General features: G+C 36.8%; 2 protein-coding genes across 3 annotated transcripts; both read left to right on the plus strand.

Annotated features, from left to right (window-relative positions):
* The first annotated feature begins 1105 nt into the window (after positions 1 to 1105).
* Positions 1106 to 2733, plus strand: il17c (interleukin 17c). Its single transcript, XM_077193989.1, has 3 exons — positions 1106 to 1205; positions 1349 to 1572; positions 2061 to 2733. The coding sequence occupies exons 1-3, from the start codon at positions 1200 to 1202 to the stop codon at positions 2290 to 2292; spliced, it is 462 nt and encodes a 153-aa protein (XP_077050104.1). The 5' UTR covers positions 1106 to 1199; the 3' UTR covers positions 2293 to 2733.
* A 314-nt stretch (positions 2734 to 3047) lies between these two features.
* Positions 3048 to 26310, plus strand: tango6 (transport and golgi organization 6 homolog (Drosophila)). 2 transcript variants are annotated; one of them, XM_077193384.1, is made up of 18 exons: positions 3048 to 3199; positions 3552 to 4201; positions 6359 to 6475; positions 6566 to 6728; positions 7618 to 7727; positions 7937 to 8099; positions 8279 to 8346; positions 8432 to 8544; positions 8670 to 8846; positions 9628 to 9754; positions 10063 to 10257; positions 10666 to 10800; positions 14557 to 15045; positions 16762 to 16819; positions 17797 to 17955; positions 19954 to 20105; positions 22167 to 22280; positions 25545 to 26310. In XM_077193384.1, the coding sequence occupies exons 1-18, from the start codon at positions 3148 to 3150 to the stop codon at positions 25719 to 25721; spliced, it is 3219 nt and encodes a 1072-aa protein (XP_077049499.1). In that variant the 5' UTR covers positions 3048 to 3147; the 3' UTR covers positions 25722 to 26310. The 2 variants fall into 2 exon arrangements, with proteins under 2 accessions (XP_077049499.1, XP_077049500.1); XM_077193385.1 differs by having other exon boundaries at positions 3065 to 3199; positions 7621 to 7727.
* Positions 26311 to 26954: the final 644 nt, after the last annotated feature.

A 26954-nucleotide genomic window follows, 5' to 3' on the forward strand; every position in this document is an offset into this window, starting at 1 on the left:
TATTTAAAACTTAAATGGTTCATCAATAAATATTAGAATATTTAATAGTTATACATATTAGACAGCGTAAATGTACAATCTGCTCTGAATATTACAGTTATTTCAAACTAATAGACAAGTGCTGATTATTATAGTGTCTTAATGTTGATGTCATTGATGATTCAATCACAATGTGACATTTAGTTTCACATTCTCGGTAGAATGTATAGAATTCATGCATGAAGTTAAGGGGACTCCTGGGGAGATGTTTTTCTGAGTGGCTGATCATGTTGATGTTGGGAAATTCACTTGGTCTTGTCCCATGATGGCATCCTCACAGAAAACTGCTGTTAAAGCTCATTTTAGTTAATGAATGACCTGTTAGTGGGGACTCTTTTGTCATGTCCAAAACATCCAGGGGGCTCCCACAATTTATCTCCACATTTACTGTTCCAGGGATTTGAAAAGGTCACAAAATGTTTAGAAAAAGGGAAATTTTCTCCATCTGAATATTGCTGATATAGCCTACCTCTCCATATTAATGATTTAGCCTTATCATACAATGCAGGGTAAGTTTGGAAAATGTTTTATGTGACTAACAGATGTTAGGCTTGTCTTGCATCACTTCCTTTTAACAATATTAATGGAGCTGATAATTAAAGGATTTTTTAAATATAAAAGTTTAAGTTTTACATCTCCCCTTTCCTATCAAAGAAGATAGACTGTACAGCCATAAATGACTGAAGTAGCCTAGCAGGTTTTAACGAATTAAATCGTTTTCTTATAACTTCAGGATCAGGAACAATTGTGTTACTGATGAGAGCAGAAACACTCCCACTATCTCATTAATATTAGGCCTTTTCATATTTAAAAGTTCAAATCGCGATGGCTCTCATTAATAACCGAGTTATTTAGCGTTAAATAACTTTTACAGCTGCTAATGAATAGGCAAAAAAAAGTGAAGGTGTGAAGGATTTTTTTTTCAAGATGCTTTTGTAAATAGCGCTTCATTTGAAAGAGGAAGCACGGAAGTAAATATTTATTACTATTTCCTCATAGACTCCGGATTTTCCCTGGTGATGGACAACAGGTGAGTAGCCTATAGTATAAAAAGCTACGAGTAAACTCACAATGCTATAACAGTCCTGAAGCCAACCTGAGCATATTGATCTGAAGCATCACTCTTGAGTTTTGATTATATAATAAAGTCTAATCAAATTATGCTGGTAAGTAGAAAAATGTTTTAAGTAGATCCATATTTTACAAAGTAATACATTTCGTCTTAACCTATGAAATATATAATTTTTTCTTCATAGAGAAATTAACGTTACACCCTGCTTATTTTACTTATTTATTCTTTGCCTTGCAGTTTCCGCTGTTTTTTGGAATATTTTTCTTGTTGTCGGAGAACATCGTGGAAGGAAAAAGAATAGGATGTTTCATCAAGGCACACAACAAGCAACTCGACGCTTTTCTTTCACACGCCGGACACCCGCATACGAAGGCCACCAGACATTCGGCGGACTCCTGCGAGAAAGCCGCTCAGTCTTTATCACACATCAGTGAGCGCTCACTCTCCCCCTGGCGGACGAGGTAAATATAGCTCTCGCCACCACCTATTCAATATTACCAGAGAAACCAGAACACTGTTCAGCAGTGAAGCATTGCTAATGACGTAACCGAACCAGCCTTTGTGCTGCTAATTTATTTTATTTTTGCCTTAATTTATGTATACCTATAGCGAAAATTAATGTTTAAGTACAAATGACTTAGATATTTAAATCATTTAAACTTAAATTAAATTAAACTGAAATTTTAGATGAATCTTGTATAACTTCATTTTTTTATTGGTTAACTTATTTTAATGAGTTAAAGCAATGTAAAAATATATGTTGTCATCATTTATTGATCATATCATTTTTTATAGTGGATGGAGTTGTTATGACTGAGGACTGTTTTGTAGTGTTCAAATAGCAATACAACATCATACAGTAAAACAGTTGTGTATATGTAATGTTGAATTTCACCAAATCTAGTTACCTGCTACAAGACTCATGCCTTTCTATCTGTTGTATTTTCAGCACTGTGCACAAGCCAGATATGTACCCCAGATCATATGAGGAAGCAAAGTGTTTGTGTGAAGGATGCATCATTAACGGGGTTGAGAATATGGCCTACAACTCTGTGCCCGTGCAGAGATCTCTGTTATTCCTGAAGAGGGTCCCATGCCCGTCTGACCCGAACAAATACTCTTTAGAGTATGAACATGTGCTAGTGACTGTGGCCTGTACCTGTGTGGTCCCTCGCCAGTAAGAGAGGACAATATAAACCAAACCCGTAGAGATGAGTCTCATGTACCATGTCGTGTTTGTTTTAAAATGCAATTTTTGATAAGGTACTTACATTTTTTTATATGCTTATATGAATAAGCTGAAAAGGTTGCATGTGTCACATGTTTTTAATACTTATAAACCAACATAGTCTTTCTTGAAAGGAAGATATATTTGTATTATTGTAAAACACTACTTAATTTAGGGCATTATTTATTTATATAATAATTTATTTAATAATATAATAACTTATTTATTGTTTATTTAACTTTTGTGTAAATTATGCAAATATGTGAACACTGTCAATGACAGGAATAGTTGTATCAAGTTTGTTTCAGTGATAATGATAAAATGTGTTGCAATTTGTCCAAAATTCTATTTGTCCAAATGGTATTATGTTGAATAAAATCTATGCTGATCTTAATTCATTCATTGTTTCATCATATTTCACCCTAAATATATATTTTAAAAAACCTGTTTTGTAAATAAATCTTAATATAGTAGATGAAGTAAACATAGGCTATTTATAAATGATTGTACCATTTGTTTTAGTGCCTTTACGCAGAGGTAATTAAATAGGCCTAAATGTTTACATTACAGTTCTTGCCATTCACCATTGAGATTTATGAAAAAGTAAAATGTAGATGTTCATCACATGAATTATAGCCGTTGCATTATTTATTTCTAATTTTCTTTTGGAGTTTTGTGTGAATTAAGCTTTTATTTTGTGTTACTTTTATTTTGAAAATGTTCTCATCAGTTTCAACTTTCAACCACAGTTACGTTAAAGCTTTGGGACAAAGCTTTTGTAGTAGACGACACAGCAGTGTGGCGTAAAATGGTCACAGCACTAATAAAGTCCCTAGGTATATTAACGAAACCTATTCGAGGTAAGAAAAAATATATATTTCCGGGTTTCAATAGTGTTGTTTCATAACATGCTTTGGTAGTTTTATTATTTTTCCACCCCCCTTAAAACCTGTCATCTTTTACTCAACCTCGTGTTGTTCCTAAACTGCATGACTTTATTTATTTAGTAAAACACTAAATACTTTAGGTACTGACAGCCTCAGCTTACACTTTCAGTGTATATTTTTCGATACAATAATAAAAAGAATGACCAAACATCTCATTTTGTGCTTTACAGAAGAAATAAAGTCATGCAGGTTTGTGTGTTGTTTATGTTTAGCAAATATGTTAAATAGTGATGCCATGCGTTGATGGACCCACACTCTTTTCCAGAGGCTCAGGGGAGTGATGGACAAAGCACACAAACAGCACTTGTCCTGGCTCTCCAGAGGAACCTGTCAGAGCTTCGGGAGAGCATGTCTGCAGGCAAAGAGCTAGAGGAAGCCCGACGACTCCTGGAGGAGGTCAGGAGAGACAGCACATGGTTTTGCAGTGATGCAAATGACCTAACCTGGTGCTTTGTTCAGGAATGTCTTCTCTTACTGCTCTGCCTGGCACGACACCTCAACCGCCTTGTGGAAGCCTTTCACCAGATTCCTGCTGCACCAAATCCTGCGACCCCTGAAGCAGCTCCACCACTTCCCCCCGATGTTCTCAGTGTGGCCCAACAAAAGACACTGGGCGCTGTGCTGCAGTTTGTGGTCACACTGGGTCTCTGCCCATATTTAGCCCCTGGTGTAGGAGTGGCACTGGGGCTGAGGTCAGCCTTTGGGGCAGCAGTGGAGGGAGCAGTCCGACACGATGTGGCACCTACAGGTGAACGCCGTCTACTTATCACCGCTAATGTGCTCCTTGAGGTGTCTGCTCTGTCATCCCTAGCGACTCCTGTGTTTACACGCCACCTGGGTGACATCATGGCAGCTCTGTGTCAGTTAGCTTATCGACCCCAGCGGCCTGAAGGAGACGGTACAAAGAGTAATAAGGTAAAAATACACTAATATCAAAGCAATATTTAATCCTATTTGAATACATTTTACTGGTGGTCTATTTTTAGATCTGGGGTTCTCAAAGCCGTGGATAACCTGGAGGTTCCCAAAGCAAGGAAATGTAATATTGCTCCAGGCATAGAAAAGTCATAAAACATTAATAAAACTACATTATATATATATATATATATATATATATATATATATATATATATAAACTACATTAATATATATATATATATATATATATATATTAATGTAGTTTTATTGTGTGTGTGTGTGTGTTGTGTCTCTATCTCTTTCTATATAGATAGATGGATAGATAGATAGAGACAGAGAGAGCGAGAGTTATTGTTAATTGAAATAAAGCTGAAAATATAAATATTAAATGAAAAAAAAACAAATGCCTTGACCACTAACTACAATAAAAAATGTAGGCTGAAGTACAAGTACAAAAATTACAAAAATTAAAACGGAAAAAAAATCATTACAGCTACATGGAAATATAAAAAACAAAAACTAATAAAGAGGACAAAAACATGTAATAAAATAAAACTTAAACTAAACTAAAATTAAAATGAAAGCTGAAAAAATAAAATTAAAAGCTCATTCAAAATATCAATAAATAATATGGTAACACTTTACAATAAGGTTTCATTAGTTAACACATTAGTTAAATACTTTAGTTAACATGAATTAAGAATGAGCAATAAGTCTACAGCTTTTATTAATCTAAATTAATGTTTGTTTCAACATGTACTAATACATTATTAAAATCAATCATTTGTTAACATTAGTTAATGCACTGTGAACTAACATGAACAAACAATGAATGACTGTATTTTTATCAACTAACATTAATAAATACTGTAACAAATGTTTTGTTCATGTTAGTTAATACATCAACTAATGTTATCAAATGAGACCTTAGATAGATAGATCTTTTGGAAAAATCCAACCTTTAAGAACACCAATTTTCTTTGTGAATGAATAATGCATCGTAAATAAATAAATGTTCTTCCTTAAAGGGATAGTTCACCCAAAAATGAAAATTCTGTCAGTATTTACTCACCCTCATGTTGTTCCAACCCCGTAAGACCTTCGTTCATCTTCAGAACACGAATTAAGATATTTTTGATGAAATCTGAGAGCTGGATCATTCCTCCATACTAGTCCATAGGCTTCTTGAGGGATTGAAACTTGCCGGCATCAAAGTTATTAAAGACATCGTTAAAATAGTCCAAGTGACTACAGTGGCTCAATCTTAAGTTTATCAAGTGACGAGAATATTTTTTGTGCGCAAAAACAAACATAAATAACGACTTTATTTCAACTATTCATTTCCTTCTCTTTGGGCCTCTAGTCAGTTAAACTAGTGTGATTGCGTAGAGCTACATCACACATAGGCTCACTATTGGCCGACGCTGGTCATGTGTGTGATGCGTGTGACGTACAACAACAGATCATACACTGTTAAACTAGTAACCTGACTCGAGGCCCAGAGAGAGAAGGAAATGAATAGTTGAAATAAAGTCGTTATTTTGGGGTTTTTTGCTCACAAAAAGTGTTCTCGTTGTTTGATAAACTTAAGATTGAGCCACTGTAGTCACTTGGACTATTTTAACGAGATTAGAGATTGGCATGGTGTTATTTCAGTTATCTTAATAGCTGGTTTGATTTGCATTGAGAGATGATCTTATGGAAAGTACCCCATGCCAATCTCTAGTATGGTGAAGGGAATGTGATGATGTGAAAATATTTTAATTCCAAAGGCCAAGGGAACTTTATCAGAATGCATAGTATCCTGGATCCATGAAACAACTGGCCTTAAAAAAAAAAAATTCTAAGTTTTATTTGACTAAGTCAGCTTAGTTGCATATATATATATACATATATAGTCAACTTTAGCATGGGTGTGTTCACTAATGCTAAGCACTGTATATAAATTATCCTAAAATAACACTATTCTAGTTATTCTCAGTGTTTTGTCCTTTAGAGGCTAATCTTTATAAAATGATATTTTTTTAAAATCCCTATACAGTAATGAATAATGACATGAAAGTAAGTGTGAGAATCCTGATTCGTCACTCTTTCAAGTTTCATATTGGCCCAAGCTACATTTTGAACTAATTCAGACATTCTCATCTACCACAGGGACTAACGGTGGAGGAGCGCAAGACCTGCAAAGAAGCTCTCCACAGTCTTCTCGGGAAAGTGTATCAGCCAATCGTCATCAAAGAACTGCTTGTTCTGCAAGGTGGTCCTAAACAGGTGTGTGTTGCCCACTATCTTTCTGAATACTTTTCTGACGTGTTAGTATTTTTGTGACTCCACAGAGACATGTCCTGTGTATTGCTGTAGGCATCTTCAGGTTCCCGAGCTGGATGTGCTGGTGAGGGAGGTAAGGCTCTATCCCAAGCTCCCTCTTGGCTGAGGCGCCTGTGTGGACAGTTGCTGTCTGACAGGTTAATGCAACCACAAGGCGTCCAGGCAGTGGTGAGGGCCATCTTAGAGGGCACCAGAGGTAAGGCTGAATTTAGCAAAGAGTTCAGATGATTGGTTCAGAGGAACACTGGAATTTGAAAAAGGTTTTTCATGGAATAGAATCAAGATTACAAGACCATCTATGTAGTGTCAGTTCCAAAATTAACTGAATGCCTTGTCAGTGGATAAAACATATTTTGTGTTCTCAAATATTGTTTAGCTAATTGTGAGTAAATATTGTCTAAAATTAGTATTTATTCAAATTCAGAAATTGAATGTATGCCTTATTTGCTATTGTTTTTTAATATTATAAAAATGAGCATTATAACAGCCATACAATTTTTGTTACTAAACTCAAAACCCATTTTAAAACTCTTTCAGTAATGTAGCCCTAAACTAGTTTATTCACTAGTAAACAGGTTAAAAAGTACATTTTTAAAACATTCAAATGTATGCAAATGCAAAATTGATAACCTAGTTTTTTTGCTTATGCACGATTTTTTCCATTTATAAAAACCTGTGTTCGTGCTTATGTTTTTTTGTTGTTGTCCGCAAACTTATAAATAAAATGCTACATCCTGGAACCGTGTGCTGTTGCCTGGAATATTACAATTAATTGACCCCAAAAAGCTGCAGACTGTGAAGGAGACAAACATGTTACGTCTTGGTTAGAATGTCTAGGGTGACCTAAAATGTTTTGCATATTCTATAAACAGCACGGTGTCAGTGGGTTCGGCCAAAAATATGATTGGTGTTGGAAAAATGTGTATTTTCATACCATACATAACAAATCCAGTACATAACAAAATTCCCAATGTGTTTCCAATAGGTTTATCATTCCATGGAAAGTCATTCTGTTTTTTATGACAGCTATAAATGTTCAGCATGTGCTTTTTAGTCATGTTTACTTGTTTCACATTGCTGACCAGCAGGTGGCGACTCTGACTGGAGGAAATGTGATGCTGTGGCCAAGATTCTTGCTGCCTGTCCTCAGCAGTCCCTCTCTGCTGAGAGCTATTACAGTCAAGTGTGTCCACAGGTGATGTAATGTTCTCTCGTTACAGTCAAAATAGTGAGATTATTGCTATAATGGTTCTTTACAGTTTTATTTGGTTTGCAAAAGATACAAGTAGTCAAATAACAAAAGCAAGAGTTCATTGCCATCTGTTACCTAAAAACCTATAAATAATTTTTTAAATGTAGAATTTTTTAAACTCTAATCATAGAATGTAATATCACTGGAATTAGGTTCTGGAGCTTCTGCATTTCAAAGACAAGCTGACTGCACAGCAGTTCCAGAGAGTGGCCACCAGGGCGGCGCTCATCATGGTGCAAGATCAGCCTGAGTTTGCAGAGCGATTCCTGCTCTTTCCTCTTCTCTCCCCCCTTCGTCGCTGTGCACAGGGAACCGGTTAGTATTTGTTAGGTGACTGCAGTTTAGCATTTTATAGTGGCTGATATAATTTAGGTTGTGCGAAAAGGCTGCATCAATTTGCTTGCTAAAGTTTGTCCCAACACACAGGAATCATTTTTAGATGCAAAGTATATTCTCTTTTGAGTATTACAAAAATAACTGACAAGCTTTTGCAGGAGATTACCTATCCCAGGATGCAGTGGAGGAGTGGGAGCTGACTCGCTGTATTGAAGATGTATATAAAGTAAGCCAAGCATTCTGTATTGTCTAATGCGCCATATCATCAAGCATATGACATTTACATAAGAACGTTATATCATTCTGTTTAGATTTGTGTGGTGGGTAATAATCCATCAGAAGTGCTTTTGAAAGCTCTAGCAGATGTCTACTCAACACTGTTCAATCTCTTTTGCTTCACCAAACAGAATGTCTCTCATTTACGGTCAGTCTTTCTTTTTTATTTTTTTTAAAGAAGTCTCTCTTTTACGGTCAGATTTCTTTTCGAATACGAAGTATTTGTAATAGATCATATGTTTGGGAAAGACTAAAAGTGGTTGTTCCCTACAGTACATCCTGTCAGGAGATCCTGATATGGTGCCTGTCTCATTCAGAGCGCTCAGCATCTCTTTTGCTGCTGAAACGCTTGTGTGGACTGCTGGGAGAAGTGGTTGGAGTCAGACACGGCTTTCAGTTCTCACCTGGCAGTGAAGGAGGGGCCAGACTTACAGTGAGAGATCTTATCAGGTATTATTAAATGAGAACCCTACAATAATTATGCAGTGTTTTGTGGAAAGTATTTTGCCATTTTGAGCTTATCAGGCGATGGTCTAATTGGGAAAATAGCAGAATCTATTAGCTAGATCACCCTTTTGTCAATTTTAAAACAAACTGAAGCCTTAAAAAAGATGATGCATGGTTTTAAGTGTTGAGTGATGAATTTAGAGTTGATATTTTGTAAATATTGATTTCAGTTATTTTGTGTGTATCTTATTTGCTTTCATTAAATTAAGCATTATTTATATCAGTATAATATCAAGTGAAATTGATCAAAAATGAAAGTAAAGACATTTATAATGTTACAAAAGATTTCTATTTGAAATATTCTGGTTTTTTTTTTTTCAAACTTTATTCTATTCATCAGTGAATCCTGAAAAAAAAATCATGGTTTCCACAAAAATATTAAATTTGTTTTCCGTACAATTTGTTTTGTGGTTTTCATAGCTCAAAAAAAAAAAAAAACGTTCCTGCGCACTAAATCAACATATTAGAATGATTTCCTGAAGGATCATGTGACACTGAAGACTGGAGTAATGATGCTGAAAATTCAGCTTTGCCATCACAGGAATCAGTTTTCTTAAAAAAAAAAAAAAATTATATTAAATTGTAATAATATTACATAATATTAATTTTCCTGTATGTTTGTTCAAATAAATGTAGCCTTGGTGGACATAAGAGACTTTAAAATAGTAGTGTAGGTTGCAAGGCATAACAATGATTAATTGGCTCTTTTTCTGTGTTTTGACAGTGATGAAGATGATGCTCTGTATGAGAAGGTCTCGGGTGAGCAGTGGAGAGTGCAGTGTCTTGTGCAGTTATTGGAAGAGATGAAGGACAGTGACCTGCCTGGAGAGTTTTTCCTACTGCTCCTGCAGGTGCTGACCTCTGCCACTCTGTTTCAGCCTGACCGTTTCTAATGTTGCTCAACAGTGTCTATTGCACATAAGATAAATGGATGTCCATAATTGTTTTATAGCAATATTTGTGGACTCAAGAATGCTTCAAATTGTAGAGTAAATGATTAAAAAGAACTTTTAGACTTTAAGAAGATTAAAAAAAATCCTTCCCAGATTTGACTTTTAAATGTTGTGAAAGTGGCTTGAAATTGAAAGTGGATGCTGAGATCAACATTTATTTTTTCTTTTCTTTTCTTCAATGTCTGCCTGTTTTGTTTTGTTTCCAGGATTTAACAGCTGTGGCTGCTGAGCAGGACGAGGTTGAGCAGGAAGTGAACACCTCATCTATGACGCTGCTGGAGTTAGAGCAGCATCTGCTGGGGCGTGCAGGTGGACACGGACAGAGACTTGCTCTGCTGCAGGCACTGGCCATCATGTGTGAGGGTCTTCCACACACACAGCTGCTCTGCAAACCCACTCAGGTGAGATATAGAAGAAATCATTCATTCAGCGTTATTTAAACTTATTAAATGGTTCTCTCTTTTCCTGAGTGAAGTGGTACACTTGAGTTTTAATTCTAAACTTTCAACTCTTTTAAGCTTTCTTATCATTTTGTCTTTTCTGCTTTCATTCAACTGAGGTTTTAATAAGATAAAAACATGGACCTTCTAAAAATAGAGCACATCATCCCCTGGGCAGATCTGTTCCATTTAACTCGCAACAAAGAAAATCTTAACTCTGACTGTTATTTAGGGCAGATGTATGAGCCTCTTATGGCTGGTAGAGCACAGTTGTGTTATATCAGCAGTTGTCTTACTTTATGTAGTGATAAGATGAGAAGGTGTGATCTTCAAAGACATCTCTCTCTCTCTCTCTCTCTCTGCTTACAGGTGGTCGGGTTCATAGCATCCATGCTGCAGAGAGCATGTGTTAGTCTGGAGCGTGGCACTGACAGCCCAGTGGAGAGTCAGACTCTCAGTATGGGAATGGGGCTTGTGGCCACTCTACTTTCTGGAGCTGCTGAGGTAGTGTATAGTTTATACATTTGTCTGCTTTTCTTTGCTCACTCTATTGTAAGAGTTCCTCTAGTAATAAGCTGTTTGCTGTGTTTATGGGTAGTGTGGTGGCAAACAATTTTCTTTTACTGAATAAGAGACAAACATGTAACAATTGTCTTTAATGATTAGATGATTATTTATTCCCTTGCAAGGAAAGGTCAGCATTCATTGAGTCATACGGAGTGCCTGCAGAGTGTGACAATTTACAGGAGTCCATCCTTCCTTCTTAATAGTCCCTATCCCCCCCAAGGTTATTTCTCAAGGCTAAATGAAGATATGTCTTATCCATAACTAACACATTGTTTAGACTTGGTTATCATACTACCCTTGAGTGGAGACCGTCTGTCTTGGTCGTAAATTTAGTCACACATTTAGTCACGTATACATACACATTCATAAGGGTTAGTAACAGTTCTAATTACCATCATGTTTCTTATGAATATAAGAAAATGCAAACACATAGAAAATTTTAAATTTCTTCCACAATTCCCCTCTTTTTATCATTCATTGATAAACAAAATAATAAGACAGCAAATTTAAGTCATTACATCACATTTATACTAGGGATGGCCCGATACCATTTTTTTTCAAACCGATACGAGTACGAGTATTTACATTTGTGTACTTGCCGATATCGAGTACCGATACCGATATTTCTACCGCAAAAGTAACTATAGGCTCCCAGAAAAGAAGACAGAAGACTATTTTAGAACACAGGTTAGAAGACTGTTTTTATTTTTTTCTCTGCTTGTTTTAACAAGTCTAAAAATAAATAATAATGAGTAAAATAATAAATGTATTAACACACAAACCACTGTTAATTTAACATAAAAGCAAGCAGTTACTGCGTGCATGGTCTGACATGACTGAATGCGCCCAAAGTGCGCTCCCTTAATAGTCTAATTCCTAAAAAGCTGACAGTTCATCGCGATCTCACACATCTGTTATTATCAATGAAGCTGACTGCACAATGAATCTTTCATAATATCCACACTTTGTTTGTTATAATTAGAGGATTTGCCAGCATACAGAATTCAGCACTGAACAAAAAAGTTTTGAGCAGTGAGGCTATCTTAAATGCTTCTGATTAGCCATTGCGTTCAAGAAATCAACACATATGTCTGTGATTGGCTACATCGCTCAACGCTGCAAACATGTTATGAATAGAAACTCTGGCCTGTAAATCGTTTCTATTTTGTTTTAGTTGTTCTTCTTGCTTTTCTGCAACAGATGAATGAAAATCTATTAGTTTTAATATGTTGTATTCATAGATATGTCTAGTTTGCGGGAGTCCCGCGAATCGTTTTATTCTCCCGGAACCCACACACACAGAGTGAGTGCATTACCGCCCGCGCTCGCGCTCGGCCATCAGATCTAGTGCCGCGCCGCACTCTTTTGCGTTGGGAGTGCACGTCCCTATGCCTCAGTTCACCTCGACAAAGCACTCGCGGCGGCCAGTTTCGTTTCGCAAAATGTACGTGGTATCGGGGCGTGGTATCGGCGAATTTTTATGAGTACGAGTATATGAGGACAGTATCGACCCGATCCCCGATGCCAGTATCGGTATCGGGCCATCCCTAATTTATACTGTTCATCTCTGATTTACATATAAATTATCACTTTCTTAAACTTGTGAAATAAGGTTTTAAAAGAAGAAAGCTTAGGCTGTTTTTATGGAGATAGTTCCTTTAGTGACCCGCAGTTACCTCAGTATAAACAAGAAATAGTATATATGTTCAGAATAGAAAAAAACATATCTCAACTCAATTAATACATTTCACTGTAACTCCCGCTGGTTGTGTCATCATCCAATTTCGTTGGTTTTGGACATACATCATTAAATTGATCCTCATCATTAGACATTCGAAACATTTGGTATGAGATCGTTTTTGTCACCAGTCTCTGTACCAAAGCTGAAATACATTGAATTACACATGGTAGGCACATCAGTCTTCTCGTTTATCTCCGTCGAATAGATGATTGTCAAACAAATCACCACTGATAACACATTAAATATGCACGTAGAACCCTTTAGGCCACACAGGCCTGGAATTCTGAATGTGTGCCGAGGTCTGCGCACCTCCATCTCAGTTGGCTTATTAATACCACAGCAAAAATTGTTGTCCAGTTGTACTTAAAAGTACCTTTTCTCCATTGATAAATCGATGCTGCTTCACCTCCGCTCGTGCCTTTCCTTGCACACTGGTTACTTCAGAATTTTTTCTCGTGGTTATCCTTGCTCGTGCCAATAACGGTAGTCGTCGTCAGAAACAGTTGGTTGTCACGATCCTTCTCCTGGCACTGTAGGTGGAACCTTTCTGCAATGGCTGGCGTGGACCCACTTTGCCCTCTCTGCTACTTTCACTGCTGTGTGCGCCTGCTAGCACCACTTGGAACGGACCCAGCCACCTCCTTGCTTTCCAGCTCCTCCTCCTCAGATCCGTTATCACCACAAAGTCTCCTGGTTGAATGTCATGCAGTGGGGTATCAGCTGCTTTTCCTTGAGCTGCTTTTACCTCCACACAAATGTGTGATAGGAGACAAGACATTTCTTTACAATAGTTCAACTTGTCATGTTCACACAATTCAGTTTATGGCACTCGCTGTTTAACCCCTTCAAAACCCATAAATGGAGGTTTCCCAAACATTATCTAATAAGAGCTTAGATTTGATCTAGGCCTCTGGTAGGGCTTTTACCCAATTGAGCCCAGTTCCTCACAGCAAGTGTGTTCCATTGTCTGAACTAATATTTCTCGGGATTCCCCATCTCGGCACTATTTCAGTCAACAGTGCTTTTGCTACTGCTGCTGCATCTTGTTTTTATGTGGGAAAAACCTCCACCCACCTAGACAACATGTCCACCGTAACCAGGCAATATTTCTCCCCTTCACAGGGACTCAGTTCTATAAAATCAATTATTAGATGATCAAATGCTCCCTCGGGTGGTGGATGAGATGCCTGGGGCATTTTTATCCCTTTTGCCACATTGTGTGTGTTACATGTGTGTGTTGCATGCATGCTACACTTTTTTTAACAAAAGGGATCTATTTTTGTGTACGATTACATTTTAAACATTAGTTTTAAAAATTAGTTTGTTGCACCCAGGGTTATTATCGTTAACTAAAACTAGTGAGAATATTTCTGTAAATTGAAATAAAATATAAATATTAGTTAAAAAACTAACTGAAAATTAGAAATGTTGCCTTGGCAATAAACTGAAATAAGTTGAAGTTGAAGCACTACAATTATAAATAAATAAATAAATAAATAAATAAACGAACAAAATGACAAAAGCACATAATGGAATGACTGAAAATTACACAAAAATTAACATGAAAACTAAAACTATAAAAACTGATAAATGGAAGTTGTGCCCAGTTACAGCACACAAAATATGCACTAATGCCCAGTTATTGGGTTAATTTGGTGTGATTAATTAAAACAATGCAAAAAAGACAAAATAATAAAATTATATGAAACAAAAAAGATCTTAAGTTATGTTTTAATATAATTTCTTTGAATTATATTCAAAGAATGTATTATATTCAAAGATATGTAATTGCCCAATTATATCGGGGAAGTTCCTAGCAATATTGATATGCAATTAATTGTTGTTAAACAAAAGTTTTAAAAGTTTTAAACAATTGACAGCCCAAAATCTTTATGTTCATGTGCATATTATTTATTACCTACCAATTTGTAACTGTGTATGTCTTCTTTCAGCTCACTGCAGATGATTATTCATCAATGGCTGCACTGCTGCCCCACCTGGAACAGATTTCCCAGCAGTACCAAGAACCAGTTATCCAGGAGCTAGCGTCCGATCTAAGGGCCACTATTGCCACACACGGGGCTTATCGCCCTACAACTGTCCCTAAAACAGCCAGCCAGCACAGCACTGCCCACAGTCTTACTCAACCTGCAGCCCACAGTTCAAACTCAGCCATACCCCAGGTCCCTTCACAATCAATCTCACATCCCAAACATACAACAGACCCTAGTGTAACACCCAAAGTTAAAGACTTTCAGACAGCTGGAGGAATACCCAATCCTGGGATTTCTGAGGCCTTGCGCAGTAAAGCTTTCTCTGAGTGCTTGGTGGAAGCCTGTGACCCAGATGTGCCCACCCGAGCCGTAGCACTGCGTTCACTGACCCACTCTGTTAGAGATGGAGACGAGGAGGCATTGCAGAACAAGGAGAAACTACTAACAGTGAGTGTATAGATGTGTATGTATCTGTATATGTAAGTTAAAGCAGGTCAAACTGGCCTGGCATGAATTTAAAAAAAAATACATTTTTCATCATGTATGATATGAAAGTGGTCAAATTTACTGAAAATTTGCAGGCGAAATCTAGTCATTTCAGTTGGAATCTGCATAATCAGGGATTTTGCTCATGTTCATGTTGGTGATGAAAATTGTGCTATTTTGATCAACAGAAATCTGCTTGGTTTTAAAATAATTCTGTGTGAGCAGTGATTTATATGTCGCTACATCATTGACAATGGATCAACTTTATAATATATATATAATAAAGTTTATCCATTGTCAATGATGTATAATATTTCCAGGGAATACATAAATATATAGTTTTGATAATTGGAAAAAACATCTGCAGATGCATCGGAAAAATAAATACTATAAATGTTATAGTTTTAAAATATTCCCATTAATTCTAGACATCATTATTATTATTATTGCTAAAGGTGAAATATTTTATCAATTTGAAAATATTGAAACTTTTTTATATAATTATTTTTATTATTAATTCCTGCATATTATTTCCATTTCACCTATCACTGTATATTATTAATGGCTGGTTTAGGGTACGCTTGCACAACAACGATGTACTAAAAATGGAAAAGTTTTGCATTTTTCGCATACAAAAGACAACGATGTCAAAACAATCCCTGTTCACACGGATCCGCAAAATCGACTAAAAATGCTGTATTATGCATGTCAGTAGTTGGCGATGTCACTTTGTAAAGAAACGGGACATGCCTATAGACTGAACATATAATACGCATGGGCATGACATCACCGTTTTCACAAATTTGCAGACGCACAGTATCATTTTTAAAAACTTGCCCTTTGAAACCCGATTTCACAAGTTTGCATTTTCAGGCCCCAAAAACGCTGTTGGCATTGCGCTTTGATGCAGGCGATCATTATAGTATATGATAAACACTTACTCTCCCAATATGCATTATTCTCTCTGATGCTAAAAGCTTGGTGTCACGTGCACATCTCTCCTGGGATTTGCGTAGACTCTTCTTCCCTGGGTGACATTGTTTAAATGGGCCAGTGACTTCCAGTGTTTCTCTTTCTCCTATGAGCTAGTGTTGAGGATGGGTGAGGGTCTAGAATAGACCATGTTTTATAAATGAGTTGGGATTTTTGGTGTGTAAAACCTCTTGCTTGAGGGTGTCTGAAGACTGTCGTGGGATCTAGTTATGATGAGCGGCTTTCTAGAATGTCTCATCTAATATTCTCTGTAATAAGAGTCTCTTCTGTGTCCAATGCTTCATAAATACAACTAATTCACACATGAACACAGACAGAGCATCTCACTAACAGTGACATAACACCCACCCAGTAATCCATTAACACAATGTGAATTTCTTTCTTTTGATTAATTCAGTTTTAAATATTTATTTGTATTAGTGTCTGTCAGAGTTCTTAACACATAAATGTCTTATCTGCTGTATTCATTTTCTCTTTCATTCTCTTTGATAGTCATACCACTTCACCTCATGTGAACTCATTTAAATCTTTTAAAACTGCAGGCCATAGACATGTTTTAATTTGCATTACTGTAAACGTGCTGAGAGTTGAAAAACTGTCAGCGATAATTAGACTAAGGAATTAATTAACTCTTCTCTAATTCTTTGCTCTCAGCTTTCAGTGAATTATTTCAATGTGTTTCAGCTCTTTCTGGAAAACCTGGAACATGAAGACTCCTTTGTGTATCTGTCTGCTATTCAAGGTAATTAATTCATTAGTTCAAGAAAGAAACCAGCCTAAACTCCTTCGAAATACAACAAAATAGGACAATCACACTGTTTTTGCCTAATTTTTTAAAAACGACTATTGAGGGTTTTTAGAAATTAATGTAACATTTTAATTTATTTGAGGTTTTGATGGTGCATAATAGAACAGCTTGGTTTTGACTGGTTAAATGACTTAGTTGTAAGTATACAGCACAGACATTACATTGACCTGATTTACTTTTGCCAGCTTAACTCACCGTCAGCTTTACCTCAACACATTACAAGCCTTACGTTACTCATTCTTAAAGAATACAGATGTTTGGTTAAACCTTTCATTTGTTAAATGACCAGGCTTTTTCTTTGCCATAATGAATAGATAAAGCATCTGATTCCTGAGTTCATTAAAGTTGTCAATGTTAAGCAGCACAACTGTTTTCAACATTGATAATAATAATACATGTTTCTTGAACACCAAATCATATGGCACTGGAATAATGATGCTGAAAATTCGTCTTTGAAAAAAACTGTTACTTTAAATTGTTTAATAGAATATTTCACAATATTACTGTTTTTACTATTTTATATTCCTGACTCCAAACTTTTGAAAAGTGGGGTATATTGATTGGCTGTTGTGGAGGATTTTCTTTTGTATGTGTTTCAGGTTATTTTAGAAACAGCTTTGAAATCTACAAGGCTGCTGTATCTGGGCCAACAAATAGATTTGGGGTGCTATATTTTGATTTGATTAACTAAATCAGCTCTATGTATTTGCAGCCAATGTTATTTCACCTTTTGTCCATGAATGGTCAGAACCATCTCAACCATCTCTTTTTTGGCCTATTGAGGAATAGCTAAATTAAGACTGTAATGCTCTGGCAGCCAGTTGTGCTTTCTATTCATCCTGTCTTAAAAAGGGTCTGTCAGAGTTTTAGCCTTTATTCAGAGCTGTTTCTTTTTCCTTTTTCTGTTTCAGGGTTGGCAGTGTTGGCTGATTCTTTTCCTGAGCAGATTCTGCAGAGACTGCTGGGAGAGTATCAGACCGGGGCAACTGTCGGTCCCCCCAAAAGAGAGCGCTCCCTAGAGACACGCCTCAAAGTGGGCGAGGTTTTAATGAGAGCCTGCAGGGCCATGGGTGAGCACAGTCACTGACTGTAGTCTTTCTTTCTTTTTCATATTTCTTTCTTTCTTTCTTTCTTTCTGTATTCTTTTCTTCCTTTAAAGTACTTCATGCTCCATTTCAGGATCTGTTTGTCAGATCTGGGCAGTGCCGTATCCCCAGCACAAGTGTGCGGTTATTCATTGTGTCTCGAGATCATTCAGTCTGGGTCTGAGGCATGTCGTTTTGGCCCGGCTCCTTAACGCTAACAGACCGAGCTCTGAAAAAGCCCAACAGCTGCTACAGTCCACTGAAACCGCACAATGAGTCTCACAGCTCTCTGTCACATTCATAGTGCCTTCACACACAGCAGGGGGCATCACACACTTCACATCACACACTTGAGCTCAATTTACATTTTCAGCCCTTGAGTATTATCTAAAGAGACACTTATTTCAATCCTTAAATCCTTGATTTTGTAATAACTAAATATCTAACCAAAACATGCTGTTTCGTAATCTACACATCCGATGCTTAATTAAATAAATCCTTTTCCTGCATAAGTGTGCTACTGGTTTCCAATTAAACATGTCGCTTAATAAGGTGCTGGGACAGATGGCCACAGTTAACAAGCACTGGATCAAAGAAGCGTATGTTACACTTTTTCTTGCGTCTGTTCCTTTTCCCTCCCATCAGACACCCATTTTTTCTGGTAGATCTAGTCCACAATAGCCATTAAAACTCTTTTGATCCTTTTGGAGGATCGGTCAGCTGAACAATTGGACATTCATGTCTGAATAGGTCCTGGCACATGGATTCTGGAAGGTTTTATACAGTTTGAATGATATCTCAGACAGGGCCAGAAAAATCAGCCGTGGGGAGCAAGTCCCTCTGAACCCACCTGGCAGCCATTATAATAGCTTTTGTCTACTTTTATCTTTATGTATTGACCATAAAGAATGTAAATTCCCCTTACACTAATACCTGTTAGTGCGAGGAGGATTTTTTTTTGTCCGAGCCCAAAAAGAAGCCAGAAATATCCCAGTTTAGTGACTTTGTTCATGCTGTAGGTATGGACTTTGAACTTTCTCAGACTTTCACACTGAGATGGAGAGATTGGAAGAGGAGTCGCGACTTCAGCTTTGTCTGTGTGTGTGCTCGTGTGTGTGCGTGCGTGTGTGCGTGTGTGTGTTCAGGCTGGAGCTCTCATTCCTTGCACTGTACATGGGATATTAGGACAAATCTTTACATTTATTTATTTTATTATTTTTATTATTTTAACTCTCTATATACACTACAGGTCCAAAGTTTGGAATAATTAAGAGTTTTAATGTTGTTGATAGAAGTCTCTTATGCTCACCAAGCAAATTATATTTATTTGATAAAAAATACAGTAAAACAGTAATATTGTGAAATATTACAATTTAAAAGAACTGTTTTCTGTTTTAATCTGTTTTGAAATGTAGTGTATTCCTGTGATGGCAAAGTTGAATTTACAGTTGTCATTAATTCAGTGTCGCATGATCCTTCGAAAATAATTTTAAATAAATAAATAAATTACTACTTTTATTCAGCAATAATGCATTACATTGATCAAAAGACACAGTAAAGACATTTATAATAAAGGCTGTTTTTTTTATTTTCTATTCAATCCTGAAAAAAAACATATCAAGATTTCAACAAAAACTATGCAGCAAAAACTATTTTCAACATTGATAATAAAGAACCATTATAAGTAATTGAGTACCAATCATATCTGAGCAACAATACAGCATATTTGAAGGATTTCAGAAGGATCATCTGACAGACACAAAATATAAAACATTTTTATATCATATTTTAAATTGTAATAATATTTAAAAATATGACTTTATTTTTAATCAGATAAATAGAGGCTTGGTGAGCAGTTACTTATTCCAAAAATATATAAAAATCATAATTATTCCAAACTTTTGAACAGTATTGTATGTCTTTATATACTGTACAACTAAATATCTGTACAAATAAAAATAAATTCAAAGTTTTATCTTTTAGGTGACCTTGCTCCACACTATGGTCGCCCTCTGATTGGTGTGTTCTTGAGTGGCACACGAGACAAGGACAGTAGTGTGCGTGCCAGCAGCCTCTCTAATTTGGGTGAACTCTGCCAACGTCTCAACTTTTCCCTCGGACCACTGGCACAAGAGGTAGTACCACTCTAGTATTCAAAACCTAAAAGTAAACTAGACAAGCTGATGAAAAGCTGAATCTGCACAGTTTAGTCTGTAATTAGTTCTTTTTAAGCAGATCCCCGAGGCTGCTTCTAGTCTGATGTCATCATTTTCTTTTCTCGGCACAGCTGTGTATATGTGTACACACATGCACATCTCACTACGCAAGATTACTACTACTACTACTGCTGTTAGTGCTGAGATCAGGGTGTCTGCTGGTGCAGATGGGTGATAGATGGATGAACCTGAACTCCATCAATTTCACTGATTTACTCATTAAAATCAGCCAATGTCGTGACCACAAATCTTTATGTAGCAATTGATTGTGTATGCTCAAATTTATTCAAATGCTTTCAAAATAGATCTGTAAATAAAAATCTTCCATTTTATGATGTTAGCCATTCAAAACTGAAAGTGGTGACACCATAATATTTGCATATTGGAATGCTTTTTTTTTCTTTTCTTAAATTAATTTGTATACTGAATTGTGATGTGGCTTTTTTTACTCTAGTCACTTACTTAACCATATATAGCTGCGTTTTAAAGTGGACAGAATGTGTTGAATTTGCGTTATGTTGATTCTCGTACACAGCCAATAGAAAACAAGAAGTGTATTTTAAGGGTTGGGGGAAAAAATATCGCTTTTCGTTTAAAGGAGCACTCCCCATATTAATCCATACAATCCCAAGATCAATCTTTTACTCTAAGCCTATTTTCAGTGGCTATTGCAAACATATTTGTACAGCCCAATTCACAATACAAATGAGCTGGTTATTTTCAGAGTTGGGTATAATGCGTTACAAAGTAACGTTACTGTATTCTAATTACTTTTCGTGATAACGGTAATGTAACTCATAACATTTAATTTTATGTAATTTGATTACAGTTACTGATGTCAATAAAATGAAGTTACTTGCGTTACAAATGTATTAAGATTTTTTTTTTGTAAAATGCATTTCTATTCACGTTTGGCCGGCTGCGTCAGTTAATGAGCATGCGTTTTAATGAATTACCGGAGAATGCGCTTCATGAGGCACACACGCAAGGTCTCTCGTTCTCCCTCTCTGCCGTGCGCGCGGTACACGGTTTGGAGCACAGTTCTCGCATGCACTCTCTTGCTCGCTCTCTCTAGATTCCGGGATATTTTAACTTATTTGCAGGCATCATGGAGCTATCAATATCCAGGAGACTCCCAGAACTGCCGGGAGACTTGGGATATCTGCAATATTAAATTACAGAAAGAACAGAGTTTCACTTTGTAGTGTAGTTTTAATCGGTTTTCAAAGTAACTTGAAAGTAAAGAAATTAGTAATCTGATTACTTTTTACATGCAGTAATCAGTAATGTAATCAAATTACAATTTTAAAGTAGTAATTAGCAATTTGTAGTGGATTACTTTTTTGAGTAACTTACCCAACGCTGGTTATTTTATTGATAAGTTATTTTCCTTGTATTTTCTATGTAAATGAAATGAACATTCATAACTGAAATATAAAATCAGTGTTGAATCAAATCAAGTTTAAAGCCTGTGAATCAGAATCACATCAAACTGGGAAATCAGTCATGTCACCAGTATTTTATGTAGAATCAAAGACAAAGCTTACCTGAGACTTTAGCATTGTACTTTTGCTGCCTTCCAAGCATTGATGTTTCCTTCAGGAAATACAAATGTAGAGTTCTTTGATACTTTGTGCCAATGTGTGAAATGTGTGACGCCTTGCAGTTGGAAAGCAGTTTGTTTATTTTTCAGCGCTTGTGCATATGGTCGTTGAGCAAATCTACTGTGAGTAGCTGAGCTGCAGCGGTGGTCTAGAGATCTTCATGAATAAGCATCTCTGTCAGTGTGACTAACTGGGCTGCTTATTCATGAAAGAGCCCCTGCATCAGGCTGTTCTAGACCATCTTGACCCGTGTTCATGTGTTTAGACATCAATCGACCCTCTACATTGACATAAAGATCAACTAGTGCAGCACTGCAGATCTCTGCGGCCTGCGTACGCCTTTTGTATTTGACCTCTTTTTGTGTGGTTCCTGCAGCTGAGCACATGTCTCACCGCCCTGATAAAGACGGACAGAGAAGCAGAGGTTCGAAGGGCTGCGGTCCATGTCATTGCTCTGGTCCTTAGGGGCCTCAGTGATAAAACCACTCAGGTGAGTATTTTGAAATATGTGTGATCAATTTAACTTGTGATTATCCAGTGGCTGGTATTAAAGTAATATGAAAAGCTTTTATAAAGGACCTAAAAATTTATTAATTATTCAGTATTTTAAAATAATAAAATGTAATTTATTCCTCTCATGTACAGCTGAATTTTCAGCATCATTACTCCAGTCTTCATAGTCACATGATTCTTCAGAAATCATTCTAATATGCTGATTTTGTGCTCGAGTAACATTTCTTAAAGGGATAGTTCACCCAAAAATGAAAATTCTGTCAGTATTTACTCACCCTCATGTTGTTCCAACCCCGTAAGACCTTCGTTCATCTTCGGAACACGAATTAAGATATTTTTGATTAAATCTGAGAGCTGGATCACTCCTCCATAGGCTTCTTAGGGATTTAAACTTGCCAGCCCCGAAAAGTTATTAAAGACATCGTTAAAATAGTCCAAGTGCCTACAGTGGCTCAATCTTAAATTTATCAGGCGACGAGAATACTTTTTGTGCGCAAAAACCCCCCCAGAATAACGACTTTATTTCAACTATTCATTTCCTTCTATGTGGGCCTCGAGTCAGTTCGCGTTGTTTAAAAGCGTAGTGCTTCTGTGTTGTACGTCACACGTAGGCTCACTATTGGCCGACGCTGGTAATGTGTGTGATGCGTGTGACGTACAACACAGAATCACTAAGCTATTACAGTAGTGTAACGCTGGAACATCATGAGGGTTAGTAATTACTGACAGAATTTTCATTTTTGGGTGAACTATCCCTTTAAGCCCAATTTATACTTCTGCATCAATTCTAATATGCTGATTTGGTGCTCAAGTAACATTTCTTTAGCCCAATTTATACTTCTGCATCAAAGTCACGCTATAGCTATGTCGTAGCTGTGTGTAGCACGCATAGCCTATGACGTACATACCCTGACGTGCACCTTTCCAAAAATGTAACAATGCGTCAATTCTACACGGACCGCAAGCGCTGTGATTGGTCTGCTTGAACCCCTCCCTCGGGTTTCACATGCTCCCTCTACATGTTTAATTGCACGTCAACGCGGACAATGACGCAGAAGTATAAATGAAGACCAACGCGTAGTCTACAGCGGAGAGGCTCCGGCATGGTCCAACGCAGAAGTATAAATCAGCCTTTATTAATATCCCAGTTGAAAACAGCTGTGCTGCTTAATATTTTTGTGGAAATTGTGATGCAAATTTTCAGGATTCACCATTTATTTGAAATATAAATCTTTGTATAGTTATAAATGTCTTTACGGTCATTTTCATTGATCAGTTGATCAGTATAAAAAAAGAAATTGTGGTATTCAACAGCATGCTACAGATGCTATCCATTTACAGCCAGAAATATTTCTTCAAAGGTGTGAAGTCCCATCACTGTGCCTTGTTGTGTGTGAGGATATTGAGTAGATTGTTCTGGTGTCTTGATCAATGCACGTGTTTAGTGGGAGGAATTCTTCCAGCATCTGGACTGATGAGCAGCAGTAGCAATTTTCTACTCTCTTATTTAGAGGTCACCTGCAGTATAAGACAACCAATGCTCTGTCTAATCATCACTCTCAGCAGACTCTCTTGTTCCCACGGCCCTGATCACTTTCCCAGCAATGCCTTCAATTTCCGACTATAGCTCCTACATTTGGTGCATGATAAATAAAATGAATAGATCTAAACCATATGAAAACCGTTCTTTCAGATTTTCAGAAGAAAATGTGGTCCTTGCTCATGCAAAATTTCTCCCTGCTATGGTAGAGTGTTGTAGTACCGGTAGGTTGCCAAGACATTGCTGTAAAGTACTATGGTACTTTTTTTTTACCTGGTAAAGTGATCATGAGGTTAAACTTAAAATCATTGATGTCCATAACGTGAACAGTGCAGGCTGAGTTAATAAAGTTTATCATTTAGGGTTAGGAGTTTTTTGAGAAACCTTCTATAAAGTTTTATGTATCACAAGTTCAGAGTTACAGCGGTAACTACATTAACCAATTAGAGGTGTGTATCACCTTACATAGATGTGAGAACATTGAGTCTCTGATCCACTGGAATATTAGCAGTCATCTTCAACAGATGTTTACCCTGTTGTTAGATCATATGAACCATACCACACTTATTAAAATTTCTACATTTTATATTTGTTTTTGATGTTGTCAGCGGACTGGCAGCCGATTGACATTCCAACCTCTCAGACTACAGATCTGTTCTCCCATAATGCAGTGTGATCATTTTATTCCAGTTATCTTTTAAAACATATTTTAAACATAATAGGGTTTCATGAAAGCGAGATACTTGATCATTGGTACCACTTATTTCCTTTATCAAATGTATTTATATAAAATAATCTTTAAACCTTGATAACGGTTTCATCTTATTTGCCAGGTTTTTCCAGTGTGATTATAGTATGTTCTACAGAAGATAAATAAACAAATGAATGAACTCAAATAACAGTTCAAATAAATAATTAAAACAATAAAAACATTAAATATAAATCATTTTTTGACTGTTTTTTGTAATAAGATTCTTTAGAGAAGTATTCTTGTATAAGATGATACATTTAATTTTGTAGAGAGATTGATTGCTTTGTCCTTTTACTACTTCACTTTGCAACACCTGGAATTTTGGGAGTGTTTATCCACATAAAACACATCTTAAGATCCCTCTATAAACACATGAATTGATCCCATGACCTCAGAGCAGACCAAACTGGCCACTGCTGCTGCAAATGACCTTTTATACTTTTGACCCCCTGATTTACAGCACCAATGTCCACCCTAGTTAGTACCCTGACTTTTGAAATATTTGCACATACACTTTATAGGACAGTTTTTACTAGACTCAGACAGTGCTGTCCCTGGCCTGCACCTTGGCATTGGCCCGTGTGCAAAGTCACGTCTGTCATCGCCGTCTGTTGAGTTTCCCAGGATGGAGCTTGACAGAGGTCCTTCTGGTATGAGAAACGGTTGTTACTCGGTACAGCTGTTGCAGCGAGTAATGAGACGGCTCGTCCAGGTAAACCATAAGTCACAGCGCCTGGTGTCCTCTTAGTGTGAGGCTAAAACAGCTGACTGCTCACAAAAGTACTCTCCTGCTCTGAGTGAGAAGGTCAAGAGACCATCTGCCTTAAGAGACTTATACTGTACTCATTATTTTCTCTTCCCTTGTTTGTTATTTTTCTCGCTTTCAGTTGTACAGTAAAACAGTACATCTGCTTACTAAGCGCTTTCCGACACTTCTTCTGCTTTTTCAGGTTCTTGGGGATGTTTTATCGGAGCTGTATCGGGCTCTGAAAGGGGTGGTGCGGTCGGACCCAGATGATGTGGCTGTACTCCATGCTCAGCTCGCTCTGGAGGAGCTGGATGATGTCATGAGGAGGTTCATCTTCCCTCAGCAAAAACTTGAGAAAAAGATTGTGGTACTTCCTTGAAAGCGCTCCAGAAATTACATAACATTTTTTTTGTAGACCTCTGATTTCTACCATCCGTTTATATTTGTAGTAATTGAATAATTTATACACTTTCAGCTTTTTTCTTCTTCTCCATAATCAGCTTTCACACCCACATTTCCATTCTCAAACCAAAAAACCTGTCTTGCCATTGATAAACCAGCATTGTGCCTTTTGTTATCTGTTACACTGAGGTTAGAGGGGCAACAAAAGCAAAAGATATATCTTTGTAAAGAGCCCTGGTGTAGCTGGCTTCCACTCTAGTCTGCACTGGTGATAAAATGCCTGTTTGCTTTTTATCGAATGTTTGTTGTACATATAAAGACCGCTAGGTCATGACATCATTGTAAGATACGACAGGGCAATTAGTCATTCTTTTAAAATTCCTCCCACTGCACAATACTAAAACTATCCATTCATGTTAACCATCCTGACCTCTTGGAACTGCCCTGAAGCAGAAATGGTTAAATACCATATAAATACAAATGTTAGCATTTATGGTAACTCATAAAATGATATCTTGGTCATGAGGTGTCTCTTAAATTAAATAAAGAGTGCTTATTTTTCCGAAGCTGGTCTAATGTGTTTATATTATGCTGTCGTTAACAGTTTCTTTTTCCCTTTGCTAGGACTGTTTTAGAGGTAATATAAATGTAAGCATGTGTCTGAACATCTGGGTTAGGTTGCAGTGCCACAAGTTCCTGTCTGCCTCATGTGCTGTAAGGTAATAGGTGAACCAAATATTAATAATAAACTAAAAATAGTTCACATTAACACAAATCATGTGGGTTAATAGTATATGTTAAAGTCAATATGAATTGCAGTTTGCAGTGGATTGTACCTCTGTAATGTTAAAGGGATTGTTCACCCAAAAATGAAAATTGTCATTATTTACTCACCCTTATATTTTTTCAAGCTTGTATGACGTTTTGTTCTCTGTGGAATGTAAAAAAAGATATTTGAGAAATGTCTTTTTTTTTCTTCTTTTTTTTTAACCATACAATGGAAGACAATAGTCACCAAAACTGTTTGGTTACCAACATTCTTCAAAATATCTTCTGTTGTGTTTCACGGGCAAAGGAAGTCACACAGATTTGGAAGGGGTGGGGAGAGAAAATGTTGACAGAATTTTCATTTTTGGGTGAATTTCCCTTTTAAGTGTTTCTGAGTAATGCAGGGAAAATGTTGGACAGGAATTGTGGGCATTTAATGGAG

This window comes from Siphateles boraxobius, unplaced genomic scaffold (genome assembly GCF_051911475.1).
Source record: "Siphateles boraxobius isolate OS27281-9 unplaced genomic scaffold, OSU_SipBor_1 31, whole genome shotgun sequence".
NCBI lineage: Eukaryota > Metazoa > Chordata > Actinopteri > Cypriniformes > Leuciscidae > Siphateles > Siphateles boraxobius.

Bases quoted from the DNA above. Each gene is read 5' to 3' on its own strand.
- il17c (XM_077193989.1), top strand. The intron at 1,573-2,060 runs GTAAATATAGCT...TTGTATTTTCAG, and splicing joins CTCTCCCCCTGGCGGACGAG to CACTGTGCACAAGCCAGATA.
- tango6 (XM_077193384.1), top strand. From the start codon at position 3,148: ATGGTCACAGCACTAATAAAGTCCCTAGGTATATTAACGAAACCTATT. The intron at 7,728-7,936 runs GTGATGTAATGT...CACTGGAATTAG, and splicing joins ACAGTCAAGTGTGTCCACAG to GTTCTGGAGCTTCTGCATTT. The intron at 20,106-22,166 runs GTAGTACCACTC...TGGTTCCTGCAG, and splicing joins TCGGACCACTGGCACAAGAG to CTGAGCACATGTCTCACCGC.